The sequence below is a fragment of the Diachasma alloeum genome, unplaced genomic scaffold (assembly GCF_001412515.2).
Source record: "Diachasma alloeum isolate Michigan unplaced genomic scaffold, Dall2.0 Dall_scaffold_00194, whole genome shotgun sequence".
Lineage (NCBI taxonomy): Eukaryota > Metazoa > Arthropoda > Insecta > Hymenoptera > Braconidae > Diachasma > Diachasma alloeum.
In genome coordinates this window covers 1,859,914-1,881,869 of record NW_021680359.1, presented here as the reverse complement: position 1 = coordinate 1,881,869, position 21,956 = coordinate 1,859,914, and the positions used below count along the sequence as shown (strand labels likewise).

Below are 21,956 nucleotides of genomic sequence, written 5' to 3'. Positions count from 1 at the left end.
GAAACAAGTCGATTCCCGGCATGATTCAGTCCGACTTGATTCAGATCGATTTTTTTTGGGTGTAGTTTTACAAAAAATGTAATGAAAAGTACAAAAGATTCGATAATCGGAATTTTTTTTGACTGTTTTATCGACTGCGATAAGTAGATTTATTCCTATGAGAGAATGATGTTTCTCCTCTCGATCGACCATGAAAAATAAATTCTTCGTGTATAAAAAAAAGACCAATAGAATACGCTGTTTGTTTCCTGCGATTACGCGTTTTATTACTCAGGAGTCGTGGTGTTTGACAGTAAAATTTATCGTGAATTGGGGACGCTATAAATCGCTGCGATGTCTGGTGGATATCGCCTGCACTAAAAAAAATGGCCGTCCGATGGTTTATCGTTGGTACTTCAATCAATTACTTTGCAAATCCTCAAGTTTTTCTAAAATATGACACCATCGGAACTTCGAGTACAACAATTAAAAACAATATAGACATGAATGAGTCGAAGCGGAACTACTACTGTCAGCTACAATGTGAGGGTTTGAACAAGTTTGAACGAGTAAACCATCGGTCGTCCATGTTATGAGGGCGATCACCACGCCACCATCGGTAAATAACGGTCCCAATACGTGTCCTCAATCATCAGTTTTCCAAGATGACCTACGTTTCTGGAGGTAAGATTTTCCATTATTCACTTTCAACAATATGTTTGGTGCTTGACAATCAGCTATTTATTGACTCTTCTGCGATTGTTTTGTAATTTTTTTCAGACGGAACTATTAGTGCAATTCAGCCATGGAGCATAACTCGCATTTTTGGATTCTTCTCTGGAATATTCTGGGCCATTGCGATGTTGTGAGTAACCCGCATGGATTATATTTACTCAATTTGTTATGATCAGATGAAAGGATTACTAATAATTTTATTATTCTATTGGTTTATGTTTAGTTTCAATACATTAATCAGTCCGAATACCACTAAGTATGGTACAGGATACAGCAGAAACTACAGGCCAGGCTCGGGAGGTTCTGGGTAAGATCTTTAAACAACACTTTACGTTTAGAGTTACAACAAAATGATGTCATGTAAGGTATTCCATGTAAAATCGATCAACCCCTGACCCTCACACTCTCGAAAGTGTATCTTCTAATTTTTTATGTATGGAAGATATGATAGTTTTTCAATTTATCAAACACAAAAATACTTCCTTCCCCGTCAATTGTGAGAACTTGCACGATGCAATTCCTTTTTAAATCCCTAGATAAATTGAAAAACAAGCAAAGTTTCGAGCCTGTCCGACAGAAGGCATGTGACCCTTACTTTTTGCGTTATTAGTCTTTTTCTTTTTTTCTTCCGAATGGAAGCCTTGTTTTTGACCAATTTTTTGATACTATAATTTTGATTGCAAATGGTCTCGAATATTATGAAAGCTGAAGAAATGATGTTCTTAGGATCATGTCTGTGTGTATGTATCCGACAACTTGGGTTTTTGGTGATTCATTTTTAGAAAATTCAACATAAATACAGTGAAATTTGAAGATAAAAGACTGAAATTTTGGCTCATTGTAGCTATTATTAAGCTCCACTTTGACGCGCCCTTTCAGCCCGATCGGTCCAGTAGTTCTTGAGACAACTTGTTTAAATCTGGTTTTTCCTCACTATCTCAAAAATTACTGCATCGATTTCAAAAATTTTTCTTCAAAATACTCGTCTTGATGGCCTCTATGTAAGTCAATCAGAATATATAGATTCTTGAATAGACAATTTGAAGATGTTACCGTTTTTCCGTTTTTATGAAAAATCTTGTATGCACGATAACTTGAAAAAAGGAGCTAGCAAGTTGAAATTTGGTATGATCCTAGCTCTTATAATAATGAAGGTTGGTTTTTTCGATGGGCGCAATCGGCCACGCGGTTACTGAGATATGCAACCTTTTGTGTAAATATTTTTTGTTAAATATCTCACAAACTACTCAATGAATTTGATTTTTTTTTCAAAATATCCGCCTCAACGGCTTCTGTCTAGATCAATCAAAATATCTATATCCATTCACATACAAAATTTTCAAGATATTGCCGTTTTTCGTTTTTTTAATTTTTTCATGCTTCTACGCACGATAACTTGACAAAAAATTAAGATAACAAGTTGAGATTTGGTATGATTATAGCTCTTACAATATTAGTGGTTGGTATTTTGGATCGGCGCAATCGGACCAGAAATTTCGGAGATATTTAACCTTTCGTATAAATCTATTTCATTAAAAGGTTGAATATTTTCCTGTAGCATATGGTTGTGGTTGTATGCCTGTCCCAAGGATAGGGAATTGCTACGGATCCATTCGAAAGCTTACTACCAATGGAATTGGTGGAAATAAGAAAAGAAAGAGACTAATGACGCAAAAAGTAATGGTCACATGCCTTCTGTCGGATAGACTCGAACCCCTACTTCTTTTTATTTCTACGAATTCAATTGGTAGTAAGCTTCAGAATGGATTCATAGCAATTTCCTATCCCTGTAATAGGTCTTATCGCCAAATTTTACCGTCTTTATGTCACATTTTCTAAAAAGGAATCACCTAAAAACGAAATTGTTACACACATACGTACAGACATGTTGTTAAAAATATCATCTTTTCACGTTTCATAACATTCTATCTCATTTCCGAACAAAATTAAAAAGTGTTTTAAAAAATTGGAAAACATACATTTTAATAATTACATTCCGTTTTATTCGTTGCATTTTTTCCTTCACATCTCTCAATTAGAACAAGTGCTATAACAAGATCTTTTCAATTCTTTCGTTCAGAATTTTCCAATTTTTTGTGTAAATCTCTGGAAAGTCAGATATTAATAATAATTTCACACCTTTTTTAGGTGTATAAAGAATATTATCTATAGACTTCGTAAAGGTTTTCAACAAAAAACTTGTAAATTTAGAGCGTAAAGAGTAAAATAAAAATAAAATAGATCCAGGATGTTGCTCAACATCGTTTATGACTGAAAACACTTGTTTTGATTTCGCTAATTGAATTAACAATTAGGGGATAGGTTTTAAGCCCCTCAAGCCTGTGCAAAATTTCCCTTCGCTTTGGAGAAGGTAGAGACTCACGGGTTGACTGGTTTGACATGTAGATTTTAGTAACGAGAAGAGAAATTTCATGCGTTCGACCTGAATTACGACTTATTTTGTGAAATTCGTCAAACTAAAAAAGTTTAAACTACTTTATCAGCGGAATCCTGTCGTAGAGTTTCGCAAACTATAGCTATATACAGTTATATATGAGACATTTCTATCGGTTTTTCTAATTTATCTTCTCTTACTCCCATAGAGAAGCAAAATCGGCACTTTTACGCTTTTAAGGGGATACGTCGGTGAAATTTAAGTTTTACTTTATTCGCAATAGATCATGAATAAATGATTTTTGAATTACATAAATTTTTCGTGTCTCAAGAGTAGAGTAAAATTTATGAAATTCAGAATTCATTTATTCATGATCTATTGCGAATAAAGTAAAACGGATGTTTAACTTTATTCTTTGGAGTATAACGAACATTAAAAAAAAAGCTAAAATCGTATGGAAACTATGGCGCAAGGAGCATTTTGAAGGTAAAAACAGGAAAAAATGACGTTTTTCGTAACTATACGTGTCAAGTCGATCGGATCCGCGTTTTTCCTTAGTTATTCTCATATTTCGTTATATATCACAAACTGTTCAATGGTTCCCAAGGCCCAGTGAACACTTCAATTTCACCGACGTATACCCTTTGTTCATAACTAAGGAATAAGTAAATCAATTGGGCCGATTTTTAACATAAACTCATAATTATTACAGTCCACCACCTCCTCCCTCAAAAAAATTTGGAGGCATCAACACAAAGGGAACCATGAACATGCCCGGTGGATGCAGTAGCTGCAGGGGAGGCTGAAGTAAGATAACTCTTGTAACCATTAAATTTTTTGGTGAGCCAAATAGCCACTTACTCATCTTTAATCTGCCATAAATCAGCACAAGAGGATCCAAGACCCACTACAATTTTTCCCTCCCACCTGATCAAATGGACAAACTTTATTTTTCGCATTTGTTAGAGGTAAAAATATTATATATAAAATGAAGAAAGATGAAACCATTGTTTGATTGGTGAATTTTCTTATATTTATGATCAGAATAATGATGTAATTAATTTACAAGTTTTTGAGACTCGAATTATTGACAAATCATGAAGAATATATTTTGATTGCGATATGAAAGCTTATTAAGACGTATTTACTTAAAGACCTTCACTTGATTTTTGTCACTAGCCCAGCAGCAATTGTCGTTCCAGCTACCCTGAGCATAACTCGCCCAAGTTGCTTAACGTCTCTGTACAGCTCCAAACAAATTGGTTGGTTCGTTTTAATTTCAATGATTGCACTTGAATTTTTGGGTAAACATCTGGGTCTTTTTTTCGCCACTTCACCACTACTTTTATGCAGTTGTGCAATTAATTTTGTGATAACAGCTGGCTGCACGAGAGATTGAACGTGGAGAACCACTGGAAGGCCCTTGGTAATAGGAATTGCGACTGTGAAAATAACTACGTGAACTTGGAAACATGTTGTCACGGGAACTGGCTTCGATGGAGTACAAATTACATCTCCAACTGCTACGTTCTGTTGATCTATTCCAGTTAGAGTGAGAGAAACGTGGTCACCTGCGAAGGCGTTGGTTGTCGATAGTTCATCGATTTGCATTCCTAAAATTCATTAATTCTCAATAATCAATCGGTTAAATGTGCAGATCAGTTTCAATGTTTCGTACAGATCATTTCGGGAATATTTAGAAAGCAGTTTGGTGTCAGTAATCATCATGATTATTTCGCCGACAAAATTAGATTGAGAAAAAAAATTCATAGGTGAATTCTTTGTGTGGTTCATAAAATCGAACATATCCACAAATTATCTACAAATCTGGTGCAGCCTCATTCCCGTTAGGTCACGATAAAATAGTTCTTGAATTGAAAAAGAAAAATCATGGAACCTTTAACTACAGCAATCTCATTGTGAGGTGACACGAGAACTTTGTCTCCAGCAGCCACCATTCCAGTCTCCACATGTCCTGAGACACAGAAATTTGATCCTGTGCCTTTGAAAATATCGTTAACGGAGAAACGGAAGGGCTTGTTTACTGGTCGTTCAGGGCATTTGAAATTGTCAATCACTGAGAGAAGAGTTGGACCTGTGTACCTGAAAATCGTATTACAGATCAATCAACTATTGTCTATTGAAAATTTTTGTTCACTTACCAACTAGAGAGTTCTTCTGCTTTAGGGGGCATGACGATATTCTCTCCAGATAGTCCACTGCAGGGTACGAACGTAACTCTGTCCTTATACCCAGCTTGTTTCAAAAAAATACTCATTTTATCAACAATTTCATTGAATCTATCTTTTGACCAGTCTACTGTATCCAACTTATTGACTACTACTGCCAATTCTGAAACACCTATGAACAAAAAAAAACTTGAATGAATAAAGGAACGATAATTCTAGTTATAAAAAAAGAAGAATGTTTGAGTTGTACATCAAATTTGTATTGATTATATTAGGTATTTATTTTGAGAAAACGTTTCTTCATATCCTCCCCTCAGATGACTCATCAACGAAATAATGGTACAATTTCATGAATTCATTGAAAAAAAATATTATGATATCATCAATCCACTGAGTTACTAAGATATATTATTTATGGAAAATTGCTTCACCTTTAAGGAGAGACTACTATGAGAGTTGAGTCGCGGGGTTTTGGAATGAGATTTCTCATACATTGAACATCGATTATATGTCTAAAAACGAATAATTAGTGCAAAAAAAAACAAATTGTTTATTGTTAGTTTTCCCTGCAGACGCTTAAAATGTTAAAAATAGTCCAGGGCCTCCAATTTTTGAAATACAGAGATTTTTTTTTCAAAATTGTTGGAAAAATATGTGCAATAACAATTACGAATTAGTTTTTTGAAACTGAACTCCTACACAGCTAATTTCCTTATTATTTCAATGAAAAATTGCACCATTCATGTGAAAAGGCCCGAAAAATATTTCTGAAAGAATCGAGAATATCTTTAAAATATTTTAAGGATAATTTTTCCGCCTGTTTTACATGAATGGCGCAAATTTTTATATTAAACAAAACGAAATTAGCTGTGTAGGAGTCGAATTTCAAAAAAATAATTCGTAATTGTTATTGCACACATTTTTTCAAAAATTTTGAAAAAAAAAACCTCTGTAGCTCAAAATTTGGAGGCCCTGGGCAATTTTTAACATTTTAAGCGTCTCCGGAGCAAATGAACAATAAACAATTAATTTTTTTGCACTAATTCTTCGTTTTTTGACATATATAATCGATCTTTAATGCATGAGAAATCTCACTCCAATATTCCACGACTTTTAAAGCTCGTAGTAGTCTCCCCTTAAAAGATACGGGGAGCTGGTATAAAACTGAAATCTGCAATCGTGAATATCGCTTCCACAAGTAGAACAACTTGCATAAATTGGGTTTCTTTATCTTGACAAATCGTGAAATTTCATTCCGCTATTCTGAAGTTGTTGACAATTGAAGATGCTCCATTTTACTCCACTCTCCCTTATTTTCCTATTTTACCATAGAATTATTGCTTCTCGAGATAGATGCATGGAAAATGAAGATTTTACACCTTACTTGCATTTTTTAATGAGTTCCTGAATATTTACCTAATGAACGTAGAAGCAAAGCATGTTCCCTCGTCTGTCCGCCGCTCTCAAATCCAGTCTCAAACTCCCCCCTCGTCGCATCAACAACTAAAAGTGCTACATCAGCCTGCGTAGCTCCAGTGATCATATTAGGAATGAAATCTTTGTGTCCAGGAGCATCAAGGAGCGTCACCGATTTGGTATCAGTCTCAAACTTAGAGTAGCCAATATCCATTGTGATCCCTCTTTCCCGTTCCTCTCCAGTCTCGTCCAGCACCCAAGCATAAGCAAAGCTTTGCTTTCCGATTTTCTTGCTCTCCTGCTGATACTTGTGAATCAATTTAGAAGACACCTGTCCTAGATCGCACAACAATCTGCCCAGAAGAGTACTCTTCCCTGCGTCCACGTGACCCACAACAACAAGATGCAACTGCTCCTTAGAATCCCCTCGTTTTTTTTTGTAAATCAACACAACGTCCCGCTTGTCTTCTAGAGTTTTTCCTCGAATCTCTGTATCTGGAGTTGCACGTCCAGATCCCACTCCCATTGGGGATTGACACCTTGGAGTTGTTGATGTTAAAAGTTCTAATCGTTTGTTGCTGTCATCCTTACGGCGGGGATTAGGCGAGTGTGGCAATGACGCTGGACTTTGGGACCTTGGTGTTTCAATTCGAGGCGAAAGAAATTCATGGCTTTCCGCACTCAGGTTAAAGCCTTTTATCACGGTTTTGGTCGCTGCTGGCACCACTTTTATGGTTGATGGGACTGACACTTGCAGCACTGGCTTCATTGCTTTGACACCTAATTTATTACTCTGCTGTTAATACTATTGCTAATATGAAAGCTATATAGCGGGAAGAATGCACGAAATGAAAAATGAGCGGGGCATAATCTGCAAATACATTTGGTCTCAATTCATCAGCTACTGTTCATCGTCACACGGCTGGATCATGATGCAATCATCAAGATAAGATCATTAAAAATTTCAAATCCAACATTTTTAGAAAGAAAAAACGTTCCAAAGGGGTTTTCCAATTGTTAAATATCAGAAAATTTATTCAATTATAAAATCAAAATTAAAATGAATACGACAATGGTACAAGCACAAGAAGTCTGCAGCGTGTGGAAAAATATTATTATAAAATTGGCCGACCGTCACTGATCGAAGTTAATTACAATAATTTACACGTTAGGGTGAACTGCCCAGTAGATGGACGCCTAAGAAAACCGTCCAGTAGATGGACGTTTGTTTTTTTAGCAATTGAAAAAAAAATTGATCGAAAAAAAATCGTCACTCAGGGGTTAAGAATCACAACAGTTAGTGAAAATTCAAAGCAACAATTCACATTTCGGTATTTTTTTGCGTAATTTCCTATTCAAAAGTAGCTCCTCCATCTATAGGGCAGTGTCCATCTACTGGGTAGCTTACCCTACCTCAAATTCCTATAAGCACATCACTTCCTTCTTAAATTAGTCAGAATCAAATTATCAGGGGATGGAGATGTGAAATCGAAAGTTTTAAGATTGTTATGAACCTCGAGCTGAGATTTGACATATGGCTTTCTCGATCGCCACCTTCTGCACAACATTTTACCAAATAAAGAGACTGACTCACTGGCATGTGACAATTTTGTGAATTGAAGCCTACTCAAATTAATTTCACACTGTTTTAACATATCTAAACTTTCCACCATCATTGAGGACGGCAATGGTTCTGCTGTCATTATGTAAATGTCTTTGAGATCGTATTTGTTTAATTGTTCAGGGTTCTTTTTCGCAGTGATTGATAAAATTTTTGTTTGCCTTAATGCTGTTGTCAAATCAATTAAAAATTCATTTCCTGTTTCTTCGGTAAGATTATCTTTCGAATCATCTTCAGCATTATTAACTTCTTCCCCTGGGATGTCAATTTCTGGAGATATTTGCATATGAACTAGCTCTTTTGCCAAGGTCTGAACACTTTCATCAACATTTTTCTTTTTCTCTACTCCGAGTTTGACATTGAGCGAAGAAATCGCAGGAATTGAATCGTTGGACTTTAATGAAAGCTTTGGAATAACAAAGTTTGAAGTTCGGCCCGGAGAATTCCTTGAATTTTGCAAATGACTTTGAGTTAAATCTGCCAAAGTGCCAAAGGGTTTTTTATCTATTCTCAGAGTAGAATCTGCATTCTTCTGGGAGTGATTAGCTATCAGTGCAGATAGGGAAGAGAATTTCAATTCAGGCTGGACTTCTGTGCATTTTATTGCTCCAAATTTAAAGGGACTCTCGCAATTTTTAACACTGAATGGATCTTTGAATGGAGAAATTTTGTGTGGTATGAGCGAAATTTTGGGTTGAGGGCCAAAGGGATTTTTGAAGTGCGAATGTGATCCTGAGGAACCTTACCTTACACGATCAAATAAACATGAAACACAAAAATAACAAAATCTATATTAATCAAAAATACAAATAAAAGGAATTGAATTCAATATTGAAGTGGTAAAACTCCCAGAAAAGACGCATTACGCATTAGAATCACATGAAAATTTTTGCTTGATAGAAATACTGGTCCACCTGGAAGTTTCAACACAATTCCCTGACTTTCCCCTGACTTTTTCCGGTCAAATTGATGAAATTCCCTGAGCATAGAAAACTTTTTTTTTTTTAATGAAAGAATGTTAAATTTATAGACTCTAACGTGAAAAGCGTAGTAGGACGCTTTAGTGGAGACACTGGCATTCCGTTTTAAAGGCCATAGAGTGGGGATATTGAAATTCACCTTAAATGGTTAAAGCAGTTGATAATCAATGAGCAATAGATGGGTCCATGCACATTAACTCATTTACCGAACGAAATTGCAAGGCAAATGTCGGTAAAATAAAATTACCTTTGATTGGCGAAAAGACCCATCATTTTCAAAATTTTCCTTGGATCATAATTTTCATCCAATTCAGATTTTTTTTTCAATGTTCATCAGGCTTCAAAGAATAAAATTGAGTATTCGTTTTCCATCTCATAGAATGGATTGAGAAAAAATGAAACTTTTAAATTTAGTCTGTCTGCACCACTCGATTTTTTTGACACTATGCAAGAACAAATAAAAAAGAGTGCATTGAAAGAAATTTTTTTTTCATGGGCTATTATCCATAATTTATGACGCAAAATGGGTACTTAATTTAACTTTCTAGAGTCTAACGAAAATTGTCGAATAGAAAAATCTACATCGGATAAAAATTGCCCAATAAAGAAAGTATGGCTGAGGGAATTTTCAAAGACTTTTAAATTTCAGAGAGGTCTCCCCTTACGAGGTGATCACTCTGTCAACTTTTCAACAAAAATACGGACCAGGTTGGAACTCTCGGTGTTTTTGCAGTTTGTATATTGCTGGAAATGAGTATTTTTCAAATATTTCCACCATCTTGATATGCAAGAATTCCTTTGAAAAGTGGAATGCTGAATTCATAATTTTCCATAGAAAAACAGCAAAAACAGTGGGTTCCCAGTCTCATCCCATGGGAAGATGTTAACATCCCAGTTTTCTAAGTAAATTAGAGGTCAAATTGCAAGACAATGTTTTTTATCAACAGAAGAATTCCCAAAAATTTAGGTACTTAGAGAAGACAAGCATCAAATTTTTAAATTCAAGAAAGTTGTCGTAATTCCCTGAATTTTTCCTGATATTTCCAAACCAATCGAATTTCGTGACAATTCCCGGTTTTCCAGATTTCCCTGACCGTTGGACACAGCTATACTTAATGATTTGATTCAAATAATATTTATTTCATTGGAATGAATCATTTATCTGGTGAAATGATATCAATTCATTGAGTTTGCCACTTCAATACAACTGAATACGATTGATTCTCATAAAAAAATCTTACCTGTTTGTGAGTCCAGCCGGTCCTTCACCATTGCTGCTGCTAAAGAACGAATTCAATTGACTGAGTAATATTCACTCAACAGTAATGAATATGATTGATAATTCATTAACCACTCACGAAATTCATTTTTCTGGGGTGTGGCCTTCAAAATTTCATCAAGAGCGACTTCAGCATTGAAATCAGCCTTGATGATTTTCTCTGTAAGGTCTGCGTCAGATATTGAGTCGCCAATGACATTTCTAATCACTTCAATACACGATACAAGTTTTGCAGTGTCGATTTCAGAGAGTTCAGGCTTTTTTGGAATTCCACAAGCTTCCTCGTCCTCTTCGTTGTCTTCTTTAATATCTGGTTCGGTGAAAAAGGCAGCAATATTCTGTTGCTTGTTACGATCGAACATAAATTGTTCGGCTGGAAAGAAACGTCACACTCATACTTAATTTTCTGCAATGCTCCAAATGACCGTAGAATTTCCATGTAGGCCTTTTCATTTTAGAGCCATTAGCTTTTCAGGAATTTTCAACGAATTAAACCAAACAAATATTATCTTGTATATCGAATATAGTTAAACAAATATTATCATGGATAATACTAGTCAATGCTGAAAATTCTAAAATATTCAAAAACATTATCGAAGCACCTGGGGATCATAAATCGTGTAAGAATCTCTATAAATCTGTAATTGAAAAGTTTTCTGGAATTTTTTAAGAGCTGCACAATCTTTTGGGATATAAAAAATTTTAAAAATTTTAAAAATTTTAAAAATTTTAATTTTAATTTTAAAAAATTTTGGGATTATAAAAAAATAATATTTTTGAGGGTTTCTAGATGAATTTCTATCGGGTGTGGGTCAATCTACCACTCTTTAGAACTTTTCGTGATTTTTCGAAGGAATAAAGTTTAAAAAATGTGAATACTCATCAGAATTTTTCATAATATACTTCTAAAATTTCTAGTTCGGGAAACAGAATAAATACTTCCTCTAGATTTGTAAATTAAAACACCTATAGATTCTCTCGCAATAACCTGTCCATCAAATTAATGAATAAACTGTTAAAAAGAATGAACATATACCACCTGATATAACAAACCAATAGGAGATGTAAATATTAATGTACCAATTTTTATAAAGTCGCTAAGGACCTAGTTGTTGATGCGACTTTAAATAAAATTTTTAAAAAATTAATGAATTTATGAAGAAATGTCAATAAATCATTATTGTTGGCTGTTAAAGCTTCCTACATATTAACATGATCTCCTTTTTTTAGAAACTTATGATGCAATTTATTTGACGAACCTTTTCAAAATGAATGCGTTCGTTGTGTATATGGGGACATTGCATGTTAACTCAGATACACCAATTTTTTTTTGTCTCCAAAAAATTATTAAATACTATCATTTTGAAGTACAATACATTAGAAGAAAATACCTAAAATTTTTTTCCCCTCACCATCGATGGTTTTCGAGATAATTCGCATCAAACTTAGAATTGTCAAAAAATCATAACTTTTGAACGGCGCATCGGAGTTAAATTAATAAAAAACGAATTTTTTTTTGCAGTTCACTTTTCGAAAAAAAATATAACAGAGCTTTTGGAGTTGTTCTTAGCAGGTTTTTTGGAAAAAAAATCCGTTCCAATTTTTTTCATAAAGAGGGCCGTTTGATATTCGATGCAAATTTTTTTTTTCAGATAGAGAATATGTATATGTAACTCCGATTTTTTTTCAAGATGAAACACAGCGTTAGTAACCGGGATTATTATTTTTTCTTTCAACTTTCGTTTTTTTGCGATTTTTTCAAGCATCTGTGTGATTATTCCCAAGAAAAGGTGAAGTTGATCAATTTTATCATTCGTTGGGAGTAAGGGAATTGTCGACAAAGCTTTCAATGATTTCAAAGCGGTGGAAATTCTTCTGATGGCACAAAAATGGTATTTAATTGATTGGAGAAAATTTTCTATTATCATTTCACTATGCAATGTGTTTAATTTGTTGCTAGAAACTTACCACTGGGAGATACGCAGTAATCATCTTCCACAGAATGGCCATAAACATCATCGTAACCATCATACTCTAGAAAACGTCAGAAAATTCATGCGTCACTCACAATATGGAAAATAAGAAAAATAATTGTTATCCTAACAATGGTTGATAATGTTGCGACGGACTGAGCAATATTTTCACCCTAACCTCTCTCCATTTATAAAATAAAATTGATTTACTCACCGTCGGAGTATTTCATAGTCCGTACATCTCGATGCCGCGACATTTTTTATCAGATTTATTCTGTCTCGTCCTCTTTATTTATAAATGATCGAATCCGAAACATTCGTTCAGAATGGAGCACCACACAGCTGGAGAGCACAAAACTTTTGTCTGCTTTTGTCCTTTTTGACACCTGATGGAAACACTTAGGCCAAACGATTGTGGTGTGGGGGAGGGGAGGATTGAATTTTGTAAAGCTGAAACAGATGGCAGCAGATAGCTACGTACTTCATTTGCCAAATGCATTCAACAAAAAATGGTCTGACAAATGCTATCCTTGTCTGATTCATAGGAAATTCTTTGGCCACGTGACCCCAGTAGTACGTGAAGTCGCCAAAAAACTTCCTTAATCATGGACACATGCCCTCGATTGGGATCATTATCTTCCAATTCTAACCCTTGAAGTGCTCAACGACAGAAATATAATAGTTATCAAGAGCAATTGAATATCTACTATCAAAATGTCGACTCGCTATTTGCGAAAAGTCTACGGTGAGACTGTGATTTCCAAGGAAAATCACGAAGATGCAAGTGACAATGAACTTCCAATCGTCAGCGATAAACAACTGAAGCAGTTCAATATGTTCAATTTGGTAAATATCCTACATTACTTGGGATCACTTCACAATCTCGTTGAAAAAGCGATGAAACCTTTTCAATTGGCATATCATATATCTACATATTTTTACGAAATTATTGTTGTTTATGAGTGATTTTGAGAAATGGTGTTTCGTTCATGCCATGAAACCAATCTCTTTACATTTGGTCCTAAGAAATACTAATTTTTTCAAAAATTAGCAAAACACATTCAACAAAAAAGCACGTTCAGGCACTTAAAAATTCTATTGGTTTTTGTACTTGACTTTTAACGGAAATACCGCAGCTTTTCCGTGCGTTTATTTCTATAAAAAAAGTCAATAGGCTTTGATTTTTCTAAACTCATTCGCCAATAAGTAGTATGCAAAGAAAAATCACAATCCTAAGATAATAGTTTCATGGATATTCGTAAAATAGTTTGTATCGAATTTTCAAATTTCCATTCACACTGAAGCCCATTTTTTGAAAAACATGAGATAAATTGTTATGCTGCGTATATTCTAAACTATCAGAAAGCTTCTTAGAAATTTTTTCGTGTACCTACCTTATCGTTGAACATTTTACAGCATCTATTAACTAAGAACTATTAACTACATAATTTATACATTATTTTTAAATTCCTGCCCAATTTTGTTTCCCAAAACATAATAAACAGTAAAAATATTGATTTCATGATTTCTAGCATATAGGAGTATGAATCTGTGATATGCGCCAAAAATTCAGTTTTTATAATATCAATTGAAAATCTAGCATTTACGCCGCATTTAAACCCTTCCCTCCAATGAACCGGAAATTTGCAGAAAATAATGTTCAATTACGGATATCTTGTGAGAGAACTGGGCAATTTGAAAATTTCAAATTTTGTTCCGTCAAGCGTGAAGAAATTCAATTGAGATGATGGCTGAAGATGTGAATATATAGAATGGAATAGAATATATGTGAATATATGGATTAGAAGGTAATTTTTTCAGAAGTAATGGAGGAAAACCATTAACGTGGCATATCCGCTGTGGAACAATTAATCTTTGCCAGAACGTACAATATATCTGAATAGCTCATTTAAAAAAAAAACACAAAAATATTTGATAAATTGAAAAATTCAACGGACGATATTTTCTAGGGAGATCCATAGAGATTAACTAAAAACAGATTGAACATTACATTGTTACAAGAACTCAACATGAAGATTCTCTGAAAAGATTTTTGTCCATTTTCTCTCAGAAAAAAACGTTAAAATCACAAAAATTAAGATTTTTAACATTGGATATTTCTGAGAAGGGCGGTTTTATTCGAGAGAAAAAAAATTTATTATTGACATTTTTTCGAATTCTCATGTAATTTCTGTTTGTAGTTAACCTCTATTCCGAGGGATTAAGAAAGAATCAAGGGGTTTTTTCATTGAGACCCCATCTCAATTAGTGAAGGCTCAATGGTGTAGGTTCGAATTTACAATATCTGCGATTGTGAATTATTTAATGATGAAGAGAGACAGAGGATGAGTTGATAGTTAATACTATCGATGACACCATCGAATTCCTGTATATATGTAAATACTTGGCTGAAGGCCGTCCTTGTAATAGATTTCGTTAACAATATAATTATCGATATAATTCAACAAGGAAAAACCTATAATTGAAATCCACTTTTTTACCTTCTATTCTTTCTGGGCAAAAACCCTCATGTTAGAAGCTGAAAAGAAAATTCACGTGAGAATTGGAGAAACTACAAGACAGAATTTTATTTTTCCCAAAAACCATCATTTTTGTGCAAAATATCCGGCGTTAACGATATATTTAACAGATTTTTGACGGAATAGATGGAAAAAATAGTATATTTCGTTACAAGTGCGGAAAAGGGCTTTTTGGCTCGTGGGAGGTTTATAGCACGAGCCGAAGGCGAGTAATATAATCCCACGAGCCAAAAAACACTTTTCCCACGAGTATCGAACGATATTTTTCATCACAATGTGTGGAAAAGGGATGTTTTAGGGGCCTAAAAAGTTACTTTTTCGCACAGCGTGATGAAAATATTTTTAAATAATCCTCACCCCCGGTGAGGATTATTTAAAAATATTGTCATATTCCGAGTTCAAATCCCGGCCTTAAAGTCTTGATCATCATCGCAGTATACCCTAACCGGGTCGAAGCGATGTAAAATAACGATAAAAAAAAAAATTAATAAATAATCCTCACCTTGAGTTTTCGCTGTAATCTAACATTTAATTTGTTTTTCGTCCTAATTTTTTATTAAATAAATGCAGAAAAATTATGAGTATTAATTTTTCCTGTTTTTAGCCTATTGGCGAGGATAATCTAGGGATTGGAGCCGGCCGAATTGTTGGAACAAAATTTGAAATTGATTAATAATTAACAATTTAGAATTTATTAAAAGTAATTAAATCAAATCATTCATAAAACCGGAAGTTTTCAAAATTAAATCCTGTTCATCAAATCGATCTTCTAATTTCATACATAATTTTTGATTCTATTTTGTTCTCACAAGGAAAATAATTGAGACTACGCAAATTTTCAAACAATTAAATTCTTCAATATTAATTTAAAACAATTATTCGACTTATCCATTTCTTCTCCAATTCTCTGTAACGTAATCCAATTCCGTCGTTTCGTATTTTATTCGCCAACCATTTTAAACACCAATTTAGTTTTTATCTCATTTTACGATTTCCAAAAATTTCATAAACTCGTTAATCCGTTATTAATTGAACCTTTCACTTTTACAAAATTCACATCCAAATTATTTAATCGTTCTATCTGTACCGCGGAACTGGAGAAGCGAAGAAAACTGCGAAGGAGCTGACGCGGAACTGTTCGAATTGAGGGAACTATCCCAACTAACGTTAGGGGTGTATCAATGCACTCTTAAAACCTCGCATTTTAATTGTCTTGATTGATACATGTATATGAATTTTGATGTGTTTGTCAAAACAGGGGCATGACACGATGTCGATGCATCGAGGTGCCGTGGTACGGACACCTGAGCCTCCTGATGATAACGCCCGTGGAGACAACTCCAGGCGTTACCAGCTAACGCTCACGTGATCGTTATATGAATTTTCTCATTGTCTTTTTATTCTCTTCATTAAATTCCTTCATATAATTTCACGTGCAATATCAATCGTATTTTAAATCGTTACCAAATGCGAAATTCCTTTTCCGATTTCCCGTTATTTAATTATTTATCTTAGTATTAAATTCTTTTATTTTTCGATTTTAAATATTTGATTTCCATCATTTACAGAAGAACTACGCGATACGTCTTCTGACGTAATAAAATATACCCACCTCCCGTGCAAATATCCTCTGTTAAATTTTTTCCCAAGGAAAAAAATTACATATAATATATTATCATCGACTGGGTATTTATAACGAAACACTCAAATCAGCACAGGAAAACTTTTCAGTTTTTAAGATGTGATGTGTTTTTTTTCATATGGGCTGTCCAGACATATCGTACATTCTAGCAAAGATTGATTGTTCCACAGTGGATAAAGTTCAAAGTGGTAAGAATAGAATAAAATAGGACAAAATCAGTAGCGAAGCGGTAAACCGGGTTAAGCCGATTTTTTCGAAAATGAGTTTTTCACTGAAATTGACTCTTGAGGATATGATGCATCTGCCGCATAAACGATTTTAGCCTCAAAATATGTTTAATGCCTTTTTTGGAATGAAATAAAACGGGTTAAGTCGCAATTTTGGGAAAAATCTATTTCAGAGGAGCTAAGTCAACATAACCCGAAAAAACGATTTAAAAAAAAGCTAAGTCGACTTAGCTCATTTTGTATGGGTTCAATGGGTATTCTTAATATTCTTCTTAAATTGGAGTAATTTGAATTAAAGAATTGGATTTCTACCTTTCCTAGAAATCCAATTCTTGGTAAGTTCTCAATCGATTTTTTTTTATTCAGTAGCGGTTCAAGTTGACATAACTCGGTTGGAGGGGAAAATCAAGAGAGCTAAGTCAACTTAACTCTTCGAGTGTGGAAAACAATCCGAGCTAACTCAATAAAAATTGTTAAAAAATGGTCTGCAGAAGTTGCAACTTATCATGCTAAAATATCTCTCGATATTGAACGAAATCCGTGCCTGAATTTGATTAAATTCACAAAAGGGCAGTCACTATTAATTTTTCGGCTCTCCTGTAAAATTCACATTTTTCGACTTGACCCGGTCTACCGCTTCGTTACTGAAATCACAACTAGATTCTGCACAGTTTAAACCGTGACTTTGTTTTGGTTCCAAATGGAACCCTTGTATTCGTCGGATTTTGATATTCTCTAATTTTGCCTGTAAATGATGTAGAATGTTATGAAACGTGAAGAAATTGTGTTTTTAGAAAATGTCTGTATGTTCGGGTCTGATAGTTCGGTTTTTGGGTTGCCACATTTTAGAAAATATAACGTTAATACGGAAAACTTCATTAATATGGATGTGAGATTTTGACCCATAGTAGATACTATGAAGCGCACGTTCGGTGTACAATTTTAGCTCGATCGATCCAATAGTTCCTGAGATATTCAACTTTTTGTATGAAAATATTTTGGTCAATATTTCGAAAACTATTCGACCGATTTCATTTTTTTTTCAAAATACTCATTTCGATGTCTTCCATCTACAGGGTGGGATTCTGGGACACCCTGTAGATCAATCAAAATATGTATACCCGTCCATACAAAGTTTTCTAGATATTTCCGATTTTGCATTTTTTGCCTAAATTCCTTGTACACGAGATACCTCAAAATAAAATCTAGATAAGACAGCAGAATTCAATAACCTATGATGATAATCGTTATCTATTTACGGTGAGGCTCCATTAGACAAAAACCTTTTGATAAAAAAAGATTCATGCAAAACACACTCCCTGTCACATGGATAGGGAGTGTGATATGCATCGAAACCATTTCAAATTCTCGAGAATTTTATATTTTTAAACCAGGGAGGTAAAATAAAGAAGTAGTACCCACATACAAAATTACACCAAGCTGGAGGGAAAAGATATTGTTTTCAAATCAGCAGGCAGATTTTTTTCGTAATATTGTTGATGTCTAATCTGAACGGAATTAGTGTTTCCATTTTTTTTTAAGAATTGGTATAAATCCATTTGGAAGCTTACTACCAATGGAATTGGTAGAAATGAAAAAAAGAAACAGAGTTATAACACGTAAAGAAACAGCCAGATAGCTTCTACCAAAAAGTCTCAAATCCCTGCTTGTTTTTTTTCAAATGAATTAATTTTGAAATGGGATATGCCACGTTGATGGTTTTCCAACATTACTTCCAAAAAAATCACTTTCTAATCCATATATTCATATTTTCAGCCATAATGGCCACAATTAAATTTCTTTACGCTTGACGAAATAAAATTTGAAATCTTCCAATCATCCAGTTCCCTCACGGGATATCCGCAGTTGAACATTATTTTGTGCAAGCTTCAGGGTTCTTCCCTACATGGGTTGTGGAGTGGCATACATGCTAAAGTGAGAAATAGACTTGTCCTCCAAGTGATTAATTAACACGTTTCAAGGATTCTAATCCTTTATACAATCACATGCATAAAAATGTCGCTGACTGTTAGTCTATAAAGATCGTAATGACGTCGTATCCCTGAACGAAATTATCGCAATATTGTTATTCCAGCTAAATGGTGACTCTGATAGTGACGCTAGAGAAGAAGATGATGAAAACCTGACCCGAGACCTCAGCCCAGAGTCCTCAACCTCTAGTTCAGTGAAACCAAAAAAAAAAAAGAAAAAGAAGAAGAAAGACAGATCAAAATCCGAAGATCCTCCAAGAGAAGATTCTCAGGATAAGATCGACGAAATCGATCGAAGTGTGCGTGAAGTTAACAAGCTCCTCGGAGAACCCGTCGCATGTTTCAGCAAATCTGATCATAAACCGGCAGAAAAGACAAAAGACAGTCTGATGACCATTGAACACAAGTATTTGAATCCTCACAACGAGTTAAAACGAATTTGTGGCAGTAAAATTCTGCCAGGTGACCAGAATAAATCTAGGGGACGAGGCAGAACGAGCCACCTTCGTAAAACTTGGCTGACAACTATCCCAGACTGGTTCCCAGTGACCAAAGCAGGCCTCTCAATGACTCTTGACCAAACAACGCAAAGAGACAATGGTCTCCAATACTTCGTTTTTGTTCACAGTCCAGCATACAGGCAGGTCCAGGAGAAATTTCTCTTAGCAGTGGAGAATCCAAATCCTGAAATTATCATTAGCATTATTAATGCAAATCCCTGTCACGTAGACTCCCTCCTACAATTCTCCGATGTCTGCAAATTCAATGAGGATCTGCAAATGGCTGCCGAACTGGTGGAAAGAGCAGTGCACTGCTTGGAATGTGCTTTTCACCCTCTTTTTAACCTGACAACTGGCAACTGTAGATTGAACTATAAAATGCAGACGAATCGAGCCCTCTTTCTCGCTTTGTTCAAGCATCTTACGTTCATTGGGGGTCGAGCTTGTTACAGAACTAGCCTAGAACTTGCTAAAGTACTCCTTTCATTGGACCCCGTTGGAGATCCAATGGCAGTAGTTCTCTCCATCGATCTTTATGCGTTGCGAGCAAGGGAGTATGAATGGTTCATAGACTTCTGTAACCTTTGGAATGTCGAGAGGAATCTTACTCAACTGCCTAATATTGCCTATAGCCTAGCCCTAGCTTATTTTCGTGTTGGTGATAAAGAAGCGGATAAACTACTGCAGGATGCTCTCTTCATGTTCCCAGGGGTCCTTCTCGAGTTGCTGGATAAATGTGGAGTGTCTACTGATACGAGAGTCTTGGGTCATGATTACTTTGGGAGTAGAGCGCAAAGTTCAACAAGTGCTGCTTTGGAAAAACTCCAGACTCTTTACGTCGTTCGTACTTTCCATTTGTGGAAGGAGACGGACATTCTACCTTGGTTAGAACGCAATGTCACTGCTGTTATGAATCGAATCGATGCTGGGGATGATTATGCCAAGTTCTGTGAGAGTAAAAGAAGCATGAGGTATCAGGGACAACCCCCAAGGAATATCTTGAGGCACATTGCCCTATCGGATCTGAAGGAAGTGCCTATTGTGCAGAATCTTAATCAGTCGCAGACTCATGTCTTCTCGCACGATCCTTATCCACCTCAGGACTCCATTGATATCTATACCAGGCCTGAGACCAGGAGGCAGGCTGGCTCGGCTGGAAGGGACAGTGTAAATACAAATTTGTTTACTCTATTTGTTTCTTCACTCTTCAGTGATCTTGAAAGACACGTTCCTAACCCTGGAGCTCACATAAATCAGGAGGGTGAAAGGGAGCATCCAGACGAGTTTGATTGACTTTCTTTTACTATTTATATTTATTAATTAGGAAATTTTGCGATGAAGGAGTAAAAGGCGAGAACTTTGGAAATTTTACTTGTGGACTGATGAATAGATTTTATTAAGGGAAAACCGCGGAGAAATTTAAGTCTTGGCTCGGCCTTAAGAGCCATTGAACAACTTTTGAAAAAGAAAAAAAAATTTCGCACCCGACCAGTTTTGCCCCGTACATGCACAAAAAACGTCATTTTTCACTTTTTTTAGCTTAAAAATACTCCTTCCTTGCACCACAGTTTTCATCCGATTTTAACTTTTTTTAAACTGTTCGTCATACTCCGACGAACAAACCCAAGTATCTGTTTTACTTTGTATGTATTACATCATGAAAAAATGTTTTTTTTAATTTTTGATTTTTTTCCTCTTATCAAATCATAAGATTCGTTGTTTTTTTGTTATTCCGCGTTGTAATCATGCGTAATCGAAATCTCATGACAGAAAAAATCCGGGCAGTTACAAAATTTGAGGATTTGCTAAGAGGAAAAAAATTGAAAACTAAAAAAATCATTTTCTTATGATCTAATACATATAAAGTAAAACGGATACTTGCGTTTCTTTGTTGGAGTATAACAAACATTTTGAACAAAAAAAGTTGAAATCGGCTGAAAACTGTGGTGCAAGGAGCATTTTTAAGCTAAAAAAGTGCAAAATGAGGTTTTTGGTGGATATACGGGGGTAAACTAATCGGGTCCAAAATTTTTCTTACCTTTTTTTCCTTTAAGGGGACACCGCGGTTCCCCTTAAAGAGGCTATGTTTCAAAGCATCGAATTCTCAACAAAAAAGGTATTCTGAGGGATATACAGAATAAATTGTGAATTATTGTTTGGAAGCTTCTCATTTTATCACTTTACCGCTCAATTTTTTAATCAATATTTTTGGATTCTTTTGTTTTGCTCGTATTATTTTTAGGGAAAAAAGAGCGATATCAATCATGTTGTGTAAATAATGAACATATAGAGATGTAAATGATTATTGTAGTTTTTGAGAATAAATTGAGTGAATTATGAGAAACTCCATTGAATTGATACGTGATTTTCAATAGACATTGTAGTTTGACGAGAGCGGTTTTTGCGCAGTTGAAAGTCTTAAATAGTATTTATTAAAGGCTTACAGCAAGTAGATAGTAGAGCCTTGGATTTTAAAGGGAATTTTTAGA

The 21,956-nt window shown here is 34.9% G+C and overlaps 3 protein-coding genes across 3 annotated transcripts; 2 read left to right on the top strand and 1 right to left on the bottom strand.

Annotated features, from left to right (window-relative positions):
- The first annotated feature begins 356 nt into the window (after positions 1-356).
- Positions 357-4,242, top strand: LOC107048505 (selenoprotein K). The gene is made up of 4 exons (XM_015271685.2): positions 357-663; positions 760-844; positions 938-1,021; positions 3,822-4,242. Exons 1-4 carry the CDS (start codon positions 645-647, stop codon positions 3,913-3,915), a joined length of 282 nt encoding a protein of 93 aa, XP_015127171.1. The 5' UTR covers positions 357-644; the 3' UTR covers positions 3,916-4,242.
- Positions 4,120-14,779, bottom strand: LOC107048503 (HBS1-like protein). The gene is made up of 9 exons (XM_015271682.2): positions 13,962-14,779; positions 12,782-13,017; positions 12,563-12,628; positions 10,674-10,967; positions 10,557-10,595; positions 6,715-7,494; positions 5,272-5,470; positions 5,007-5,212; positions 4,120-4,722 (listed from the first exon to the last, which is right to left on the bottom strand). Exons 2-9 carry the CDS (start codon positions 12,822-12,824, stop codon positions 4,268-4,270), a joined length of 2,082 nt encoding a protein of 693 aa, XP_015127168.1. The 5' UTR covers positions 12,825-13,017; positions 13,962-14,779; the 3' UTR covers positions 4,120-4,267.
- On the top strand, positions 13,054-21,349 carry LOC107048504 (transcription factor 25). The gene is made up of 2 exons (XM_015271684.2): positions 13,054-13,413; positions 19,072-21,349. The coding sequence occupies exons 1-2, from the start codon at positions 13,282-13,284 to the stop codon at positions 20,758-20,760; spliced, it is 1,821 nt and encodes a 606-aa protein (XP_015127170.1). The 5' UTR covers positions 13,054-13,281; the 3' UTR covers positions 20,761-21,349.
- The last annotated feature ends 607 nt before the right edge of the window (positions 21,350-21,956 follow it).